Source organism: Mustelus asterias, chromosome 9 (genome assembly GCF_964213995.1).
Source record: "Mustelus asterias chromosome 9, sMusAst1.hap1.1, whole genome shotgun sequence".
NCBI lineage: Eukaryota > Metazoa > Chordata > Chondrichthyes > Carcharhiniformes > Triakidae > Mustelus > Mustelus asterias.
In genome coordinates this window covers 101,857,974-101,880,928 of record NC_135809.1, presented here as the reverse complement: position 1 = coordinate 101,880,928, position 22,955 = coordinate 101,857,974, and the positions used below count along the sequence as shown (strand labels likewise).

Below are 22,955 nucleotides of genomic sequence, written 5' to 3'. Positions count from 1 at the left end.
TCCAAAGATGTGCAGGTTTGATGAATTGGCCATGCTAAATTGCCCCTCAGTGTACCCGAACAGACACTGGAGTGTGGCGATCAGGGGATTTTCACAGCAACTTCATTGTGGTGTGAATGTAAGCCTACTTGTGACTAATAAATAAACTTTACTTTTAAAAAAACTTTAATGGTGATTAAATCAAAGCTATTTGTCCATGTTTTTACCACAAGTGCACCTATCTTATTGCAAATGATTTGCGCATTAGGATAAGAACTTTCATAATTGTTGCATTGTAAGTTTACTTGTTGCCTGAGAAATAAAACAGCTTGTTTCTTGCTTATCTCAGAGAATGCTCTTCCTTCAAAAAGATTAGAGAAGTGCACTTGAGATATGTGCAAATGACACAATATCCAGCTCATATTGATAGTGAGACCAATTTTTACATCCCTGCATTAAAAGTGGATATTTGGTAGTGTAAATCAACTGTGGAATCTGTCAGGCATGTAATCTGTTAAGGCGTGCTTGATGTCACCGAACCTGAGAAAGTATCTACAGCTGATCCTGAGTTTGTAAGCGTTCCTGGGATGACTTTTCCTGATCCTCAATACATTGTCATTAATAAGACTATTTTATTGTGTTCTAGATTACCTTTTCTAGCATACCAGGGTATGTAGGTTGCGTGATAGCAACCTTACCTTTGCAAAATGTTTATTTTGACTGGTTTTCAGCCCTGATTAGAAGTGAATTCTCCATCTTTCCACCACCTCTTTTAGAGTACAAGGCGATGAGGTAATTGTGCCACTTTACTAGACTAATTGTGGTAACTATCTCTGCACAGAGAAGGAACGTAACCTGAGATTAGTGTTGCTGGACAGAGATTGTTTTCAATGTGTTTTTTTGACACAACTGATCTCTCCTTGAGCTTTTCCTGAAGCCTGTCTTGGATGTATCTGATTGATGAGAGTGAAGAGTAGGAATCATCATGATGTTTGCACATTTTTAAAATTCCATTTAGTGATTATCTCTGGCTTTGACAGTATTCATTCATGTATCACTTGCAATAATTGATTCCAATGATGAATTCTTTGGGATGTTTAAAGTTGTTTTCGCTTTTCAAAATGGCAGCAATAATTCTGATACAGTTTCACTAGATGCTGCTCTCCATTCATCCTTGTCCTTTTTTCTCAAAATTGTGAATCAACAGTGAGTGTTAGTAGACATTGCTTCTCACCGTGCTGTTCATGTAACCTCTTTAATCCAAGGTTACAGGATAATAACAACAACTTGCATTTATATAGTCACTGTCATGGAGAAAATTATCCCAGGTATTTCACAAGAACATAAATATACAAAAATTTATAAGGGCCCAAAAGCTTGATCATAAAGGTGGGTTTTACAGGAGAGAGTGACTAGAAAGCCATAAGGTTCATGGAAGCAATATAATGGCTACGGTCTACATGACCACAGATGTAGTTGGTGACCATGGGATGAGAATGTTGTGCGTCCAGATTTGGAATACGGAGTTTGTGACAAAAATAATGACTTTGGTCTGGCTAATGCTTAACTGGAGGACCTTGTGGCTCATCCAAGACTTGGATGATGGCTGAGGTAATGAAAGGATTGGGAGAGAGGAAAGAGAGGTGTGTCAACAGCATATATGCGGAAACTAACTTCCGATTTTCTACCTTCTGCATTCTCACACCTTGGTTGCCAGGGCAGAGCTGTTGACATTGGAATATTTTCCAAGGGGAATTATAGTGGTTTTTGAAGGGAGGGGGGACATGGTCTGAATAGTGGGAATCGTTTACAATCATTCGGTATGGAGATCAGGAAGGGAAGCGGTGTGGTTCGGTACTTAATTGCATCGAGTGAGCATGAGGTGTATCTCATCGTCAAAAGGAGCTTGGAGAACACATGACAGGAAATAGGAGAGAAATTAGAGAAAGATTGGAGTTCAGGGCTTCATGGGTGAGGTTTGATTGAATTGGTGAAGAGGGAAGCAGAAGCAGCTGAATGCATTATCTCCGTTTTAGACATGATCTTGGTGTAAGATAATGAAGGGTTTGGATAGGGTAGAGGTGGAGAGATTCCACTTAGAAGGGAAACCAGAACTAGAGGGCACAGCCTCAAAATAAGGGGGGCCGGTTCAGAACAGAGTTGAGGGGGAACTTCTTCTCTCAGAGGGTAGTGAATCTCTGGAATTCTCTGCCCATTGAAGTGGTGGAGGCTTCCTCGTTGAATATGTTTAAATCACGGGTAGATAGTTTTCTGATCGATAAGGGAATTAGGGGATATGGGGAGCAGGCGGGTAAGTGGAACTGATTCGCTTCAGATCAGCCATGATCTTGTTGAATGGCGGGGCAGGCTCGAAGGGCCAGATGGCCTACTCCTGCTCCTATTTCTTATGTTCTTATGTATCCTTAATAGATTAGTTTCCACGTTGTCTAAATCGCTCACTCGCTGACTGGAGATGAATTGGTGACTATTTACAACATTGAAGATCACAGCTGATGAGAATTATTGTATGATTATGGTTTTATTCATATGTGGAATTCTGTCAGATTAAAGGGACAATTTTAATCATTTGCACAGCAAGAAAAAAAAGTTATCCATTTCTTCCCATTGACCCATGCAGTATACTTCTTGTTCTGCCTGATCTCTTTCTGCTTCTCACCAAAGTGTCTGATAATTGACTTGTCCTGCATAAAAATTGGGTGGTTTCATGAGTTTAATTCCTGGGGTAAAATTTGCACAGATTTAATTGGTCTCCTAAAACAGTGCTAATAAATTGTGTTCTGCAGAAGCTTTAATGTGATTCATTCAGAGATTCATCTGAATTGTTTCTGAATATGATTAATCTTGAACAAAGTTGATGGTTTAAGTTAGCGTTTGTGCCAAGATTGGATGATGGGGGAAAAGAATATAACGTTTCTACTTCCTGTAAAAGAAGCAGATTGGAAATATACCATGGAGTAGTGTTTCTGTTAGTTTGTGCTGGGATTTATTGGTGCAATCTGAGTGAAACCAGCTGAACCAGCACAAAAGCTCACGAAAATGCAAGTGTAATCATAGATCATAGAAACCCTACAGTAGAGGAAGAGGCCATTTGGCCCATCGAGTCTGCACCGACCACAATCCCACCCAGGCCCTACATCCATATCCCTACATATTTACCCACTAATCCCTCTAACCTACGCATCTCAGGACACTAAGGGCAATTTTAGCATGGCCAATCAACCTAACCCGCACATCTTTGGACTGTGGAGGAAACCGGAGCGCCCGGAGGAAACCCACGCAGACACGAGGAGAATGTGCAAACTCCACACAGACAGTGACCCAAGCCGGAATCAAACCCAGGTCCCTGGAGCTGTGAAGCAGCAATGCTAACCACTGTGCTACCGTGTCGCCCGTGTAACTTTTGTTGAGTGCAAATCAAATTTGAACGCTGCTTCGTTAATCATTTTGCCCATAGATGCTACCACCCATTAAAGTGGCCACACCCACAAATCAAATTATTAGGGCAGGCGAGCTACCACTTGAGGGGGATCTTCAAATTGAACTTGTTTTATGCCTATGGGCATTAGTAGTAGGTTTTGAAAAGTTTTTGCACAATTTACTAAGAAACTGATTAGAGTTCAACAGTGAAATTAGCAAATATTTCAGTATGTTTGAAGCCATTTCCAGTCATTTAAAATCAGGCTAGATTGTTCTGGATAACTGGACAATTATTAAAGATGCTTATCTTTGGTGATAAACTCATTTTCATATGTCTTCACCCTGTTACCTCTCTGATACATTAGTGAATATTTTAATGCAAAAAGAGATATTATTTAATGCTCCCCATTTGCACTGGTTCATGGAAAAGTTTATGATTATGCAAACATATTTTAATAGCACTCTAATTTGTAACATCAGCACAATTTGTATGTGATTTCCAGATTATGCCCAATGTGCAACCTCTGTCCCTGGGTGTATTTAAGTTGTCTGTTACTTTAACGAAGGGAACTGGCTAGGCGAGTTTCACTACTTTTGCCTTGTTAATTGTGACCTTCTAAAAATGTTTACAAAGTATTACCATGGATACAAATTGCACGACCAGCTTTTTAGAGGTCAGCTGAATTATATTGATAATTTTCCTTGTGCTACATAATAGTTCTTAGGGATGAATTTGTGAACAGTGCACACAAGTTGTAGACATGAAACTCTAGCTAGCCATTCTATAGAAACCTTTCTTTGTGACTGCAGAACTGTAGAAGTGAATTAGCCATTAATCAAATTTGATTACAAGAATAAGCAGCAAAGTTCATTTGGATTCTGAATTCAGATTCTACTTCAGAACATCTGAAAGCTTGGGTTCCATTCTGAGTACCATAGTATTTACAAAACAATTGATGGTGCACATGAAGTTTATCAAAGTATCCAGTTAACAGACCAGACCTGATGCTGCTTACAAGCTTGCTGTCAGAGCAAGAATCATGGATTGGAGATAATATAACCTCCACTATAATTCAACAGCATTGCCATCACTGAATCACCCCACCCTCATCATCCTGGGGATACAATTGACCAGAAATGTAACTGGAACAGACATTTTATTCTTAGTAGACTTTTCTGTAGGAGTTTGATTCAACTGGTTGACTTGATCGGTCATTTCAGAGGGCAATTAAGAGTCAATCACATTGCTATGAGTCTGGAGTCATATGTAGGTAAGAACAAGTAGGATCAATTTGGCATTCTCATGATGATTATTATGGAGATGAGCTTTTTATTCCAGATTTATTAATGATTTGTTTCAAATTCCCCCAGTGCCATGGTGGCATTAGAAGTCGGGTGGAATTCAGCCAAAAAAGTTCTAAGTGTTGAATTTGCGGGAAAACTGGAGTAAATCACGCTGGTTTTTTCAGTGTGAATCTCCCACATTCTGTGCAATGCAGAGTCTCCAGAAGCCCCCCCTCCTCGGCAGCGGCAGGCACCCCCCCCCCCCCCCCAGCCTGCCCCGATCATCAGCACCCCCCCCCCCCAAAACAGATTTACCATCCCCAGCAGTTCCCCCCCCCGCCCCCCCACCTCTCCAGCATGCACCAATTGCTGTCTTCCCTCCTGTCCCCATCGATCCCCGTGCTGAATGGCAGCGGGACCCCTCCCCCTGCCCCCCCCACTGATTGCCCCTATAGGCCTCACCCCCTTGGTACTGCTTGATGCCTGGTGGGCAGTCCCAAGGTGCCCCTGGGCATGGGCACTTTGCCCCTGGGACACAGGCTGGCACTGCCAGGGTGCCCATGCCCAGGAGGCACTACCCCTCACCGCCCAACCCCTTTGGGGGCCCCGATTGCCCCCTCCTTCACTCCAGCAGGGTCAGGCTGCTAGTTCCCCGAAAATGGGGAGCTACTCTGAACCATGCTGGAGTGAAATATTCCTGGCGGGGTGGGAGATGTTAGCAGGCCCGGGGAATTCAGTCCTGGGCTTGCTAATCACATTAAAATAAGATGTAAAGTACTTACCTGGAGTTCCTGCTGGTTTGCAGCGCAAATCCGAGAATGCCAGAAGTCGTTCGCTGGGACATGCACGCATGGCGGGAACATGTGCAAATCCCACACATGCCTGGACATGAGATTCTCCCACCACACTGCGCTAGAAAATTACTGCGGCAGGGTGGGAAAATCGCCCTCAGAACTCACATCTCTGGAACATTAGTCCGGTATTATTACCACTATTCTACCATCCCCTAATCTTGGAAGGAGAATAGTGAGTGCCATGAAGATATTAATGGTAAAAAATGATTACTTAACAATATGGGGAGGAGGGAGTACGTCTGAAAAACCTCAAGTTTTTGGTCTCTAAGTGTCTTCATCCAATACTAGCTGATTTTGCCAATTAAAGTACCTATGGTGGGTCTTTGTATGGTAAATGTAGCACAGCAAATTATGATATTTTTAAAAACTTACTAAAGATTTGAAACATTGATTGGATTGCAGTGATTCCTTTTCTTCCTCACTGGTCCTGCCAGCTTTACTTAAATTTAGAGGGTATAATTCATGAATTTGTGCCTGTTACGTGCATAGAGCTGCGTGTAGTGTTTTAGATGTTCAAGCCATGCGGTTATTAGTTATAGGAACATGGGAATGGGGGTAGGTCATTCAGCCCCTCGAGCTTGTTCTGCAAATCAATGAGATCATGGCTGATATGTGATTTAACTTCTTTTACTGCCTTTGCTCCATATACCTTAACACCAAAAATCTATCAATCTAAGATTTTAAATTGTGAATTGAGAAAGCATCCACTTCTTTTTGTGGAAGAAGGGCGGCACGGTAGCACAGTGGTTAGCACTGCTGCTTCACAGCTCCAGGGACCTGGGTTCGATTCCCGGCTTGGGTCACTGTCTGTGTGGAGTTTGCACATTCTCCTCGTGTCTACGTGGGTTTCCTCCGGGTGCTCCGGTTTCCTCCCACAGTCCAAAGATGTGTGGGTTAGGTGGTTTGGCTATGCTAAAAAAAAAAAAATTGCCCTTCGTGTCCTGAGATGCGTAGGTTAGAGGGATTAATGGGTAAATCTGTAGGGATATGGGGGTAGGGCCTGGGTGGGATTGTGGTCGGTGCAGACTCGATGGGCCGAAAGGCCTCTTTCTGTACTGTAGGGTTTCTATGAATCTATGAAGAGAGTTTAGTGATCCGTCTATATGGAAGCCTAAATCTCTTTGGCGGTCCTAACATCTCACCATTTAAAAAATATTCTAATCTATCCAGTTTTGGTGTAATGTGAACTACCTCACTTTTAAAAGCCACAATATTGACCATTCACCTATTCTGACAATGTTCCTTTTTAATTTTAATAAATATATTACTTACATTGCAACCAATCTTTGTGTCTTTGGCAAGCATGGATATATAGGGCTTGTTATTGTGTTTCCAGGTACATAATAAATATGGTGAAATGTGGTGAATCCGTCACAGATCCTTGTGGGGATACCACTGGTCCCATCCTTCCAACATTCCCTCACTTTTACTGCCTAACCAGTGAATAATTTACCTTCGATTCCATGAGCTTTAATTGTAGCCAATATCTATTATGTTGAAATTAATGCTGCATTCTTATCTTTTAAATAGGGTTATATGTGGAAAAAAGGACACAAAAGGAAGAACTGGAATGAACGTTGGTTTTTACTGAAACCTGATGTAATTTCGTATTACGTTGGTGAAGATTTGAAAGAAAAGAAAGGAGATATTTTATTGAGCTCCAAATGCTATGTGGAGGTAAATGGACCTAAATGTTGCAAACTGTATAAGTGACAAAAAGAGACCTTCGGACAAAAATAGAGCCAAGTTTGCATTTTTTTTGTTTTCAAAGTGCTTACACTGTAAAACCTCAGTGGTTAGAAATGTGAGTGAACTATTTTGTTGCGAGTGCTTTTGATGTTTGCCATATTTAGCAACTTTCAGCAAGTGCATGCAGTGGCCCTGACCATGATAATTAACTTGGAATTAGTCACAATACATTCCTTATGGATAATATTAGAAAACTGGAGAAATCAAGTGCAGTAATATTTGCTAGTGACAGTTGATCAAACATCCAGGAATGTTCCAACCAGAACTGACGATGTTAAACTGAAGTCACGTGTGGACCAAATGGAGTGAGGGCAGCAGGCTTCCTTCCCTAAAGAATATTAGTGAAGTAGCTAGGTTTTTGCGGTCCTATGGCCAGCCTTTACTGGTAGTAGTTTTTTAAAAATTCCCTGCTGTTTTGAACTGAATCTAAATTCTAAAACAGGCATGGTGAGATTTGAACACTCTTTGCTATCTGAATGATTAGTCCAGATCTCTGAATTACCAGCCCATAACACGAACTATACACTAACAAACCCACTGTGTCTTGGATGGTGGTTGTCAATCTGGGGTCCACTGATCCCTGCATTTCCTTAGAGATTTACCAGGGGAACCATTAAAAGGAGCTGGTCTCACCATGCAACTGAAGAGCGTGGACGACGATCCTGGATGCCATGGTCAAGAATAAGCAAATGAGTGTTAGCCAGAGCTATGCTCAACTCCTCAGTGCTCCGGCTTTCTTCTTCCTTTCCTAGTAATTTGTTGAGACTCCTGGTCTCTTTTGTGCTCTCTTTCCCTATGCTCCTGTCAGAGATGACAGACTCTGCAATGTGAAGCAGGCATGCTCACTTCACTGAGATCCATAAGTAACACTCTTTACATGCAGCATTTTATTTGATGAGTATTGTATGGTGTTATAATTTAGATGGGAGTCGATGATTACTAAGCCATTTGAAAAGCAGCTTTGGAAGCACGGTCCTAGAAGACTATTTCCCTCCCTTTTCCATGCTTTTTTTTTCATTTTCCTTTCTCTTGCAGTTGAGGTTGCTTGCTGCAAGTAAGCTTGTTAAAGGATATAGTTAGTTCTATTCACCACTTGCTCAATACCATTTAGAGTATTTTCTGACTAACCAATTTAGTGATTGTGATTATGGGTGCCTCCAGTGTACAGCTATGAAGTCTTATATTGACTCCAAATCTTATCAAAGCTTTTTAATCAAGTAAGAAATAGATTAATTAAACCTCTTAGATATTCTAATAGACAGTAGGTGCATATGTGCCATTGACTGATCAAAGAACAAAGAACAATACAGCACAGGAAACAGGCCCTTCGGCCCTCCAAGCCTGTGCCACTCCTTGGTCCAACTAGACCATTCGTTTGTATCCCTCCATTCCTAGACTGCTCATGTGACTATCCAGGTAAGTCTTAAACGATGCCAGCGTGTCTACCTCCACCACCCTACTTGGCAGCACATTCCAGGCCCCCACCACTCTGTGTAAAAAACGAACCTCTGATATCTGAGTTTTACCTCGCCCCTCTCACCTTGAGCCCGTGACCCCTCGTGATCGTCACCTCCGACCTGGGAAAAAGCTTCCCACTGTTCACCCTATCGATACCCTTCATAATTTTGTACACCCCTATTAGGTCTCCCCTCATTCTCCGTCTTTCCAGGGAGAACAAGCCCAGTTTACCCAATCTCTCCTCATAGCTAAGACCCTCCATACCAGGCAACATCCTGGTAAACCTTCTCTGCACTCTCTCTAAAGCCTCCACGTCCTTCTGGTAGTGCGGTGACCAGAACTGGACGCAGTACTCCAAATGTGGCCTAACCAGTGTTCTATACAGCTGCAACATTAGACTCCAGCATTTATACTCTATACCCTGTCCTATAAAGGCAAGCATACCATATGCCTTCTTCACCACCACCTCCACCTGTGCTGCCACCTTCAAGGATTTGTGGACTTGCACACCAAGGTCCCTCTGTGTTTCTATACTCTTGATGGCTCTGCCATTTATTGTATAACTCCCCCCTACATTAGTTCTTCCAAAATGCATCACTTCGCATTTATCTGGATTAAATTCCATCTGCCATTTCTCCGCCCAATTTTCCAGCCTATCTATATCCTGCTGTATTGTCCGACAATGTTCATCGCTATCCGCAAGTCCAGCCATCTTGGTATCATCCGCAAACTTGCTGATAACACCAGTTACACCTTCTTCCAAATCATTTATATATATCACAAATAGCAGAGGTCCCAGTACAGAGCCCTGCGGAACACCACTGGTCGCAGACCTCCAGCCGGAAAAAGACTCTTCGACTGCTACCCTCTGTCTCCTGTGACCAAGCCAGTTTTCTACCCATCTAGCCACCTCTCCTTGTATCCCATGAGCTTAACCTTCTTAACCAACCTGCCATGATCAGCTGAACACATGCAGCAGAATCACGATCTACTTGCCTGTTGGATCATTCTGCAACAAGGGGGATGGAATACTAAAGTATGGAATAAAAACAGATGCTGGATAAATTCAGCAGGCCTGGCAGCATCTGTGGAGAGAAAGAGACATTTTGAATCTAAGTTTATTTATTAGTGCCATAGGTATGCTTACATTAACACTGCAATGAAGTTACTGTGAAAATCCCTTAGTCGCCACACTCCGGCACTGTTCAGGTACACAGGGAGAATTTAGCATGGCCAATATAGCTAACCAGCACGTCATTCGGACTGTGGGAGGAAACTGGAGCACCCGGAGGAAACCCACAATGCAGACACGGGGAGAACGTGCAGAATCCACACAGTGACCCAAACCGGGAATCGATCTCGGTCTCTGGCGCTGTCAGGCAACAGTGCTAACCCCTGTGCATTGTGCTGCCCCTAAATGATCCTTCTGCAGAACTGAACAAAGGTAGAAATGTACAGAATTATCTAGTGGGAAAGGGCAGAATAGAAGACCAGGGATAAAGTTTCAAGTTAATGTTTAAAGTTTACTTATTAATGTCAAAATAGTCTTACATTAACACTGCAATGAAGTTACTGTGAAAATCCCCTAGTCGCTACACTCCGGCGCCTGTTCGGGTAGACTGAGGGAGAATTTAACATGGCCAGTGCACCTAACCAGCATCTCTTTCAGACTGTGGGAGGAAACCTCTTAGCACATGGTTTCTGAAAAGAAGGAGTGATAACAGTATATTGCAAATATCCTAATATAGACTGTCATAGTAACAGTGTAAAGGGAAAAGTAGGTCAAAATTTCTGAAATGCGTACAACAGCACTTCCTAGATCAGTGTGTTTCCAGCACAGCAAGGAAGAAAGCAGTGTTGGATCTAGTTCTGAGTTTAAAGTTGAAAGTTCATTAATGTCACAAGTAAGCTTACATCAGTACTGCAATGAAGTTACTGTGAAAATCCCCTGGTCGCCACACTCTGGCGCCTGTTCAGGTACACCAAGGGAGAATTTAGCATGGTCTATGCACTTAACCAGCACGTCTTTCAGACGTGGGAGGAAACTGGAGCACCTGGAGGAAACCGACACAGACACGGGGAGAAACCCACGCAGACTCAACACAGACAATTACCCAAACCGTGAATCAAACAGAGGTCCCTGGTGCTGTGATACAGCAGTAGAGATATTGACAAATTTGCCAAAAGCATGAAAGCTTTGCTACAGTTGTACAGGGCATTGGTGAGACAGGAGTACTGTGTACAGTTTTGGTCTCCTTATTTCAAGAGGAGTTATACCTTTAAAAGCAGTACAAAGAAGGTTCACTAGGCTGATTGGAATGAAGAAGTTGTCTTATGAAGAAAGGTTGCACAGGTTGGGTTGGAGTTGAGAGGTGACCTTACTGGACCATATTCTGAAGGGGCTTGACAGATACTGAGAGGATGTTTCCTCATGGGAGAATCTAGAACTGTTGTACACAGGTTAAATATAAGGCATCTCTCATTTAAAATGGCGATAAGGAGGAACTTGTTCTCTTAGGGTTGAAAATCTTTGGAATTCTGTTCCCCAAATAGCAGTGGAGGCTGGGTCATTGAATATATTCAAGGCTGGGTTAGACAGATTTTTAATTGACAAGGGAGTTAATGGTTATGGGGGTAGGCAAGAAAGTGTTGTTAAGGCCAGACTTTACTGAATGGTGGAGAAGGCTCAATGGGCTGAATGATCTACACCTCCTTTTCTTTTGATCTTGGCAAATAGAAATATATTTAAGCAAGGTATTTGCCCATATAGTTCATCATGTGTATGAAAGAAAATTGTATGGCATGATATATTTGAAATTATTCTCCAAGTTAAATTGTTTTCTTTATTTGGTTATTTTCTTCTCATTCTGCATTAATTAACCTTGCACTATGGTATCTTTCAGTATTACAGTATGGTTACTTTTACATCTGAGTTCTCAGTCATGAACTGTTACATAATGTGAAAAAAAATGCACATCATGACTTCACAAGGCACTTCACAGCAAACAATGAGCTAGTGAAGTGCTTTACAAATTTAGGAACTTGAGGTAATTTGGTGAAATGCAGCAGCCAATTTGGAAGAACAAGGCCACCAGATAATCTGTTTAGTGATGTTGGCTAAGGCGTAAATATTGACCAGGGCATTGAGAGAACTCCCCTGCATGGATTAATGATATCAAAATCTTTGGTGCCCACCGAAGAGAGCAGCATTGTATCCTCAAGACTGCCTCTCCAACAGTACAAAACTCCCTCGGTTATGCACGGAAATGTCAATCTGGGTTACACACTTAAGTCGCCTGTACCCATAATCTCTCGTCTCAGATTTCTTAACATTCTAACTGTTAACACTTTCTCAGTTGAGAAGACCTGCTTCCTTGACTCTTTTTGATTTCTGAAACCTTCTCGTTTAGTAAAAAAAAAAGCACAACCTCGTCATACCAATGAGACCCCTGGATCTGATAGCAACAGTCTCCCTGGGGACCTTTAGTCCCCATCACTTGCTGTTCATTCTAATAACCATGACAAATTTGTGCATGTGATTTAAAAGGCCACTATTATCATAGAAATCATAGAAACCCTACAGTACAGAAAGAGGCCATTCGGCCCATCGAGTCTGCACCGACCACAATCCCACCCAGGCCCTACCCCCAAATCCCTACATATTTACCCACTAATTCCTCTAACCTACGCATCTCAGGACACTAAGGGCAATTTTTAGCATGGCCAATCAACCTAACCCGCACATCTTTGGACTTTATGACATAGCACTTTGTTCTAAATGGTTTATCAGTGAACTGCATAAAAACTCAATTTCTGGTTATAAAAGCACAATACTGCAGGTGCTAGAGATTGGAAATTAAACAGAAAGTGGTGGGAAAACTGAGCAAATCTGGTACCACCTGTGGGCAAGAAATAAAGTTAATGTTTTGAGTTCAATATGATTCTTCATCGGAATTGATGAAGCGTTCTGATGAAGAGTCTTATTGGACTCGAAACTTTAACTCTGTTTTTCTCTCCACAGATGCTGCCAGACCTGCTGAGTTTTTCCAGCACTTTGTTTTCAATTTCTGGTTATGTTGTCCTAATGAATCCCCGATAGGAATTATATTATTTTCTGTAGTGATCAATCATTTTATTGTTAGTAGAGGTTTGTTCTATCCAAATTAGGTGTTCCGCACTCCAAGATTTGAACACATGATGTAGGCTGATCCTTCACTGCACTGCCAGGTGGGGTGCTTCGTTGTCATAAGTATTGTCTTTAGTATGAGACATTAAACCCAGTTCCTATCTGGCCATTCAGGTAGCTAACTAAGGTCTTGTGGCACAATTTGAAAAATGCAGGGAATTCCCCAGGTGACCAAGTCAACTTTTCTCCCTCAGCCAGCAATATAAAAACAGATTAACTAATCGGTCATCCTTCCACTTTCGCATTGTCCGATCCCCAACACTACAGCATCATGCATAAGGTCTGTTCAAACTTCCCCAGAAGAAGTTTGATTATTCCCCATCTGACTAGCAGTTGTTTTTAGGTGAGCCTAATTACTTTGTGCTGATTCTGAAGCCATGAAAGTTAGCTCAAACCAATCAGATTAATAAATTCACAAAGTTAATAGTACTTCTGGGTTTATGTTTCTGATTATTTGAGCCCAAGGGTATTTTTAAAATGTTGTTTGCAGAAGATGGTCTCTGTCAGAAAATGAATGTTCTTTTGGGCAAATATAGAGAATACCATGATTGTGGTCCTTGTTAGTATTAATTTAGGGGCCTGATCTGCAAATCTGAATGAAGCCCAAAGTTAAATAGACTGTGTGAAAATAAAAATATTTGTTTTCCATTACAGTCCTTACCAGACAAAGATGGAAAGAAATGTCTTTTGCTGATTAAATCTTCTGATAAGACTTTTGAGATCAGTGCATCTGACAAAAAGAAGAAACAAGAATGGATCCAAGGTAATTAAGGACTAATTTTTATATCCAATCTTGTGTAGCCTTTCTAATCATAGCAGTTATTAGCTGCATGTCACATCTGAACTATAATGTGCAATCTTCAACATTAATCCTGTAGCAGTAATCCACATATATTCTGTACTATATTTCTGTTATTGCTGCTTGTCCCATGCCTGCACTTTGTCCATGGAAACTTTACCATTGCAGACCCACCCCAGCTATCCAATGCAAATTGCTTTTCTCACGCACATGCTGACCCAGTACTATACAAACCATTTCTGTTCTCAGATACTCCTCTTCAATAGGCTGTAGGCAGCCTATGTGCTGACCAACTGTTCCACCTCATTCCCTGGCTCCGCATTTTGCTTCTGCTTGGTGTTCATTAGGTAATGCAACATATATGAGTAGCAGACTATTATTCACTATGCATTGTGCACTCAAGTTTTTGTTAATGTGTGTTCTATTGGGGCTATTAATTTACTTGTTATTTGGTTAGTACTAAATGACCAAATATCCTAGGAAAGTAATACATACAAGTTATTCTTCTCTTGCATCTTGTTAGGGTAAAGGCATTTGGCTTTGGAATTTCTTTGGAATAAAAATAAACCTGGCAAAGTACCTTGGTATCAATGTCAAAATGTCAAGATGAGGCAAAGCAACAAAACCAGCCTAGATATGTCTAAAATATCAATGAGCACTCTTTCCTCCGAGTCACGAAATCATGGATATAAGCCTCACCATTTCAAGTATTGCAAAGATTTGAGTATATAGGGTGATAATTCAGTACAGTACTGAGGGAGTGCTGGACTATTGAAGATGCCATGTTTTAGATAAGACTTTAAACTATTGACAGCCCTTTTTGCCATCTTGGCTAGATGGAAAAGATCCCTTGATGCAGAACAATCCAGAGTAAGAATAATTGTGGGAAAGCCAACTTTAATAGGATAAGAATGGATCTGGGCCAGATAAATTGGAATCAGATTGGCAAGAAAAATGGTAACTGAACAATGGGCTACAAAATCATGGAATTGCATCCAACAGTAGACGCTTTGTTCTGGATTTTGCAAGTGCAGGCTGGTTGAATTTGGTTTGTATTCTGCCTATTATGAGAAACTGAAGGAACATACTGCTTGATTCGATAAGCCAATTGTTGGGACGTGCAGCCTACAAACCTGGCATCACACTGGCACTGACATTCAAATACCATGCGATTCTGCGAATGGACAGCATTTTCCGATCAATCTTGAGTGTGCTAATGGCTGCAGTATCAATTGGGTTCATGATGTGCTTCACATATGCCTGCCAGAAATGACATACATTCCTACGCAAGGACCCACTCTCTGCAAACAAAAGGAATGTGTTCAAGCCTTGTGCCTTTCTTCGAAAATACCCAGAAGCTCGGGGAGCCTATTGTTTTTTCCATGGTAATGCCTCGGTCAATCTGAGTCAACTTGCCAACCAATCATCACCATTTTCTCCTGCAGCATAAATTATTGCGAGCGGTTGAAATGTAATATTCTTGTGTTTGTCTTGAGTGCAAGATGAAAAACTTTGATAAAATGTCTCTCTTTTTAATATTCAAATTCTGTACTACCAAACAACTATTCATTGGGTTGAATGTTCCTCTCTTTGGATCATCTTTCCTAAATCAATGTAGAGATTATCTCTGCTCCTTTGTTTGTGCCAATGTACCTTCTGACAAGCCAGTCAGGTGTAAATGACCTGTTGTGTGATTTCATTCAATTTCAGTCCGTCCTTTCCATTGACCCAAGGGAGTGAGGAAGGGTTGCGTATTAGTAAAGAAAATGTGAAAACTAATTGATCCACTGGATCAGCCCTTCACCATCTTCAAATTATATGTAATTTGCACTCTATCACTGTGTTTTGAAACTGAGTGTATGCAACATGTTTTCCACTGACTCTTTGTCAGTGATTTGAATTGCTTTTTAAAGTTTGCAGTCTTCTGACATGTGATCTTTTTTTTAGACTCTCTGATTCCTTTTTGAAAATTCGTTTCTTTGAACCCCATGCCACTGCCAATACTGAGAATTTTAACGATAATTGGAAGGCATAGAAGGCCAATATTCTATTCAATTCAATTTAATTTTACCCAGTAGAGACGGGTTTGGAATATGCCATTCAAGCTGGTCTTCATGGACTGGAAACTTGTGTGTATTCTGTATTCTTTTTTAACAAGCTGCTGTTTCAGTGGCTGAATGGAAGTGGAGTGGCAGTGGAAGAGCTGAGATATATTTTAAACTTAAAATTGCTTGGAGGCATGCTACAAATTGAAGATATTTGCTGAACAATTTCCTCCCCAAAGTATCATACATTTAAATATTACATTACTATTTAAATGGTTTAAAGTAAAATTTGTGATGCAATTAATGTAGACGGAGGAATTGATAGAATAGCCAATTAATGTTATGAGCTAATAAAACATTTAAATTTAAGTGAATGATAAAGGTATCCGAGTGAGTGAGTTGTTGATCTATCTATCTATTTGCACAGTGAGTGTGAGGAACCATTATTAAAATATCTTGGTAGTGCTTTGTACAGCAGCAATGTGCAGTGCCAAAGAGTAAAAAGATGGTGGTTCATATCTGCCACACGTCTGATCTGCGGCATACTGCGCAGGGAGGTACAGTGTGAAGGTAAGACAAGTGGGATGGCTAACGATGAGCAGAGTTCTCCAGGCTTTTGTTGTCTTATACATTGTATATGTTGAGAGAGTCGGCTGTCTGATTAACCCTTGGCAGCAGAGGTGCACAGTGAAGAAATTAGGGAGTAAAATCATGAAAACCCATGGGATGGGGAGGTGGAGAAGAACAAATATGAAAGCTTTCACTGACACAGTGGAATGAGTGGGTGCTAACTCACCACATACCTTCAAAAGGATCTCGACCACTTTTTTTTTCCCAGAGGTAGAGACCACATCACTTAGGAAGCAAGCAACTTAACAGATAACCAATGTTCTCTCTGATCTCTTGAACAGTTTTTGTTCACTTTAAGAGCTTGGAGAGAGCATGTCTGGACTATCATTTTCCTTATTAGCTCTGGGTTTTTTGCCTCTCAGAATTCCATGACAGCTGAGAGATGGGGGTAGGAACTGTCCAATAAAGATGTCATAACAGCCTTGATGCAACAGCTGGCCATTTTTGTATGTATGTATACTGTTCTTTCACTTTGAAGATGTAGTTGTTACTCTGATTTTTGAGGGCTCTAATTGAAATGAGTTTGGGCTAGTTTCGAATCATAGAATGAGACAGCACAGAAGGAAGCAATTTGGCCCATCAAGCCTCTGCTAGCTAGCTGATTGGGTTATACAATGAATCCCACTTGACCTGCTCTTTCCCCATAATCCTGTAATTTGGTGGCACAGTGGTTAGCACTGCAGAACCAGGGACCCAGGTTCGATTCCTGGCTTAGGTCACTGTCTGTGCTGAGTCTGCACATTCTCCCCGTGTCTGTGTGGGTTTCCTCTGGGTGCTCCAGTTTTCTCCCACAGTCTGGTTAGGTGCATTGGCCATGCTAAATTCTCCCTCAGTGTGCCCGAACAGACCCCAGAGTGTGGCAACTCGGGGATTTTCACAGTAACTTCATTGCAGAGTGAATGTAAACCTACTTGTGACACTAATAAATAAAAAAAGTTTCCCTTCAAGTATTTATCACTATTAATATTTAATGTACTTCCACCACCCTTCAGACAGTGCATTCTAGATCCTAAACTTGAGTGCATAAAAAAATAGCTTTATGTCACCTCTAGTTCTTTTGCCACCCACCTTAAATCTGTGTTCTCTAATTACTGAGCTTTCTGCCACTGGAAAAACTTTGTTCTTATCAACTCCATCAATACTCTCATGAACCTCTACCAAATGTTGTCTTAGCTTTCTCTGCTATAATTCTCCAATACCTCCTCATAATTAGAGTTCCCCATCACTGATACCATTCCAGTTAATCTCTGCCATACCCTGTCTAATGTCTTGGTATCCTTTCTAAAATGTGATGTCTGGAATTAACCATGATACTCTTAATTTGCGGCCTAGTCAGTGCTGTATCAAGGTTCACCATAATTTTGTTTTGGCACTTCTCTATTAATAAAACCAAGCACATTGTATGCTTTTTTTTTCACAGCCTTCCCTATTGGTCCTGCCAAGTTCAAAAATCTGTGCACATTCAGCCTGAGGTCTTTCTGTGTCTTCACCTTTAAGATTGTACCATTGAGCTTCTAATTGTCTCTCCTCATTTTTCCCACCAAAATGTATCACAAATGAGTCTGTCCATTTTACCCGCCAATTTGTCATTGAGAAGTCTGTTACTATCTTACTGTCATGCCCAGTGCATATAAACTTTCAGCCAATACTGTGGAAAAATTGGATATAAACTGGTAATTAAAATGGCGGCTGAAAATCATGTGACCTTTGGCATTTTAACTAAAGGCAATACCATGTCTCAAGCGAATACTTAATTAAAAATTGACATTCACAGTCAACTCGGGATTCAATATATCACTTTCCTTAAGCATGGACAAGGAACCTTCCAGACCGATGTGATTTAATGGGGGAGGCGATGGCCTAGTGATATTATGGCTAGACTATTAATCCAGAAACTCAGCTAATGTTCTGAGGACCTGGATTCGAATCCCACCACAGCAGATGGTGGAATTTGAATTCAATAAGAAATGTCTGGAATTAAGAATCTTCTGATGACCATGAAACCATTGTCGATTGTCAGAAAAACCCATCTGATTCACAAATGTCCTTTAGGGAAGGAAATCTGCCATTCTTACTTGATCTGACCTACATGTGACTCCAGAGCCACAGCACTGTGGTTGATTCTCAACTGCCCTCCAAGAGCAGCTCGGGATGGGCAATAAATGCTGGCTAGCCAGCGACGCCCATGTCCTGTGAATGAATTTTTTTAAAAAAATGGTTTTTCCTGAAATGAATAAAAAAGAGTCACCCATTCAGAATGAAACCAAGGAATAGTGAAACAAAGATGCTGCGGCGAATTTTCCCAAAATTCCGGAGTGCTGGGTCAGGCAACAAAAGTTGTATGAAACTTGCCGGCTTCACATACACCTTTTCTCTCATTATTCAACTCTGTGCAATTTCAAAGTGTTGGTGAAGATCACACATCCAGCTGGCAAGTTCTAAACATGTTGGCAACACTGGGATAGAAACATAGAAAAACTACAGCACAAAACAGGCCCTTCAGCCCCACAAGTTGTGCCAAACATATCCCTACCTTTTAGGCCTACCTATAACCCTCCATCCTATTAAGTCCCATGTACTCAGCCAGGAGTCTCTTAAAAGACCCCATTGAGTTTGCCTCCACCACCTCTGACGGCAGCCAATTCCACTCGCCCACCACTCTCTGTGTGAAAAACCTCCCCCTAACATTTCCCCTGTACCTACCCCCCCTTAAACCTGTGTCCTCTCGTAGCAGCCATTTCCACCCTAGGAAAAAGCCTCTGAGAGTCCACCCGATCTATGCCTCTCAACATCTTATATACCTCTATTAGGTCTCCTCTCATCCTACGTGTCTCCAAGGAGAAAAGACCGAGCTCCCTCAGCCTATCCTCATAAGGCATGCCACTCAATCCAGGCAACATCCTTGTAAATCTCCTCCGCACCCTTTCAATCTTTTCCACATCCTTCCTGTAATGAGGCGACCAGAATTGAGCACAGTACTCCAAGTGGGGTCTGTCGAGGGTCTTGTATAGCTGCATCATTATCCCCGCACTCCTAAACTCAATCCCTCGATTGATAAAGGCCAGCACACCATACGCCTTCTTAACAACCACCTCCACCTGCGGGGCTGATTTTAGAGTCCTATGGACCCGGACCCCAAGGTCCTTCTGATCTTCTACAGTACTAAGAGTCTTTCCCTTTTATATTGTAGTCCTTCATCCCATTTGACCCGCCAAAATGGACCACGATGCATTCATCTGGGTTGAAGTCCATCTGCCACTTGTCCGCCCAGTCTTGCATCCTATCTATGTCCCTCTGTAACTTCTGACATCCCTCCAGACTATCCACAACCCCACCAACCTTCGTGTCGTTGGCAAACTTACCAACCCATCCCTCCGCTTCCTCATCCAGGTCATTTATGAAAATGACAAACGGCAAGGGTCCCAGAACAGATCCCTGGGGCACACGACTGGTGACCGACCTCCATTTAGAAAAAGACCCATCTATACCCACTCTCTGCCTCCTTTGGGCAAGCCAGTTCTGGATCCACAGGGCAGCAGCCCCTTGGATCCCATGCCCTCTCACTTTTTCTAGAAGCCTTGCATGAGGGACCTTATCGAACGTCTTGCTAAAATCCATATAAACGACATCTACCGCTTTCCCTTCGTCAATGTGTTTAGTCACATTTTCGAAGAACTCCACCAGTCTCATAAGGCACGATCTGCCTTTGACAAAGCCATGCTGAGTATTCTTGAGCATACTAAACCCCTCTAAATGCTCATAAATCTTGTCCCTCAGGATCTTCTCCATCAGCTTACCAACCACTGAGGTTAGACTCACCGGTCGGTAATTTCTTGGGCTATCCCTATTCCCCTTCTTGAAAATAGGGACCACATCCGCAATCCTCCGGATTTTGAGATCAAGGGTGTCATTTCTAAAGCATACCCCTATCTCAAAGTTAAATTTAAGTTCTCTCTGCCCCAACAGACAGCAGGACCCCCACCACAACCATGCAAACATCGGGGCAATTCCCACCCAACAGGGATTGCTCTCCCCTCCTCACATGCATCAGTGCAGCCACTCCCCATCAGTGGCACTGTTCCCACCCCCTTCACAGGCTTTGGCCCATTCTGAGCCCCCTAACATTGTGGAAACCCACCCTTCTAAGATCTGGGCACCATTGCACCCCTGTTCACATGTACTGGGCCCACCCAAGTGTAGGCACCAGGCTGACAGTGTCAGGGTGCAGCATGTCATACCTTTACTATGTGTCCCCGGCGTGGTCGTCATTTTTTTTTTGAAAACAGTAGTGATTTGCGCTGGTGTGACGTCACAACGGGTGGGTTGGAGGATAAGGCATGGGCGAACATTACGGCATCAAGGATGTTAAATATATGTTAATTCATTAAGACTTATCAAAATCAGGTTCACCTCCTTTTTAGGAGTTAACTTGATTACATCACCAGGGTGGGTGGAGATCACGTCAGCACAAATCCTCACAGCCTCCTGAGAATCCTTTGTTCCACAGGAGCAGGCTGAGGGTAAGGGAGCTTATTTGTGCACTAATTTATTCATTTTTCAGTTAAATTTGTGAAAAAAATCGGGAGGTTTTTTTCAAAACAGGAAATAGGCCCAGCAGCAGCCTGGGAAGGTTTTGGAGGGTTTAAAAGTGCTTACCTTGGAGGTTTCAGCCTCATTGTTCCACAGGAGCAGGCTGAGGGTAAGGGAGCTTGTTTGTGCACTAATTTATTTATTTTTCAGTTAAATTTGTGAAAAAAATCGGAGGTTTTTTTTCAAAACAGGAAATAGGCCCAGCAGCAGCCTGGGAAGGCTTTGGAGGGTTTAAAAGTAGGCCGCACCTTTGAGCGGGCAGCGTCGTTAGCGGGCAGTGGAGTGAGCAGGGGACAGAGTGAGAGCTGAAGGGCTTTGGCTCAAAACAGGCTTCGGCGAGAACAGGCAGAGGCGAGAGTAGGTTATTTTTTCTTTTTCAGAAAGTTTATTCCTGTATTTCCCCAGAGCAAAAAAAAATGCCAGGCAAGATGTTGGAATGCTCCTCTTGCAGGATGTGGGAGATCAGGGAGACCTCCGGTATCCCTGACGACAGCACCTGCAAAAGATGCATTCAGCTGCAGCTGCTAGCAAAGCGTGTTAGGGAACTGGAGAAGGAGCTTGATGACCTCCATCTAATTCAGGAGAATGAGACGTATATAGACAGTAGCTTTAGGGAGATAGTTACACCTAAGCAGCAGAGCACAGGAAATTGGGTTACTGTAAGGAGAGGAAATGGCAGTGTGAAAGGACAGGCAGAGCAGGGTTCCCCTGTGGACATACCCCTCTACAACAGGTATACTGAATTGGATACTGTTGTGGCAGATGCTTTACCTGGGACAAGCTGCGACAGCCGGAACTCTGATACTGAGTCTGGTTCTACAGCGCAAAAGGGTGGGAGGAAGAAGAGGAGAGCAGTAGTGATAGGGGACTCGATGGTCAGAGGTACGGACCGGAGGTTCTGTGGTCGGGACAGAGACTCCCGCATGGTTTGTTGCCTCCCAGGTGCCAAGGTCAGCGATGTCTCTGATTGCGTGCACAGCGTTCTAAAGAGGGAAGGTGATCAGCCAGATGTTGTGGTACATGTCGGTACCAATGACGTGGGAAGGAAGAGTGAGGAGGTCCTAAAGAGTGAGTACAAAGATCTTGGAAGGAAGTTAAAAAGCAGGACCCCGAGGGTAGTAATCTCAGGATTGCTACCTGAGCCACATGCCAGTGAGGGCAGGAGTAGGATGCTTGGGCGGATAAACACGTGGCTGAGGAACTGGTGCAGGGGGCAGGGTTTCCAATTCTTGGATCATTGGGACCTCTTCTGGGGCAGGTGGGACCTGTACAAGAGAGACGGGTTACACCTAAACTACAAGGGGACCAATATACTTGCAGGGAGATTTGCTAGTGTTATTGGGGAGCGTTTAAACTAGATTTGCAGGGGGGTGGGAACCAGAGTGCCAGAGCAGATAGTGGAGCAGGGGTAAAAAGACAGGTTAGTTCAAGCAAAATCACAAATGGAAGGGTAGAGTGTGGTGGAAATAATTTTTTGAGGTGTGTCTATTTCAATGCCAGGAGTATTGTGGGGAAGGCAGATGAGCTGAAGGCGTGGATAGACACGTGGAAATATGACATTATAGCCATTAGTGAAACTTGGCTACAGGAGGGGCAGGACTGGCAGCTCAATGTTCCAGGGTTCCAATGTTTCAGGCGGGATAGAGGCAGAGGGATAAAAGGTGGGGGGTGGCATTGTTAGTCAGGGAAAATGTTACAGCGGTACTCAGGCAGGATAGATTAGGGAGCTTGTCTACAGAGGCCCTATGGGTGGAGCTGAGAAACAGGAAAGGTATGACCACGTTAATGGGCTTGTATTATAGACCACCCAATAGTCAGCGAGAATTGGAGGAGCAAATCAGCGGAGAGATAGCTGACAACTGCAAGAAACACAAAGTTGTGATAGTAGGGGATTTTAATTTTCCACATATAGATTGGGACTCGCATACTGTTAAAGGTTTAGA

At 42.5% G+C, this 22,955-nt stretch overlaps 1 protein-coding gene across 1 annotated transcript in view; it reads left to right on the top strand.

Moving 5' to 3' along the window:
* The window catches only part of swap70b (switching B cell complex subunit SWAP70b), a 141,840-nt gene that overhangs the window by 62,040 nt on the left and 56,845 nt on the right, over positions 1-22,955 (top strand). Inside the window, exons 5-6 of the mRNA XM_078220708.1 lie at positions 7,086-7,232; positions 13,603-13,711. Coding sequence (XP_078076834.1) covers positions 7,086-7,232; positions 13,603-13,711 — 256 coding nt within the window. The remainder of the gene's footprint in view (positions 1-7,085; positions 7,233-13,602; positions 13,712-22,955) is intronic.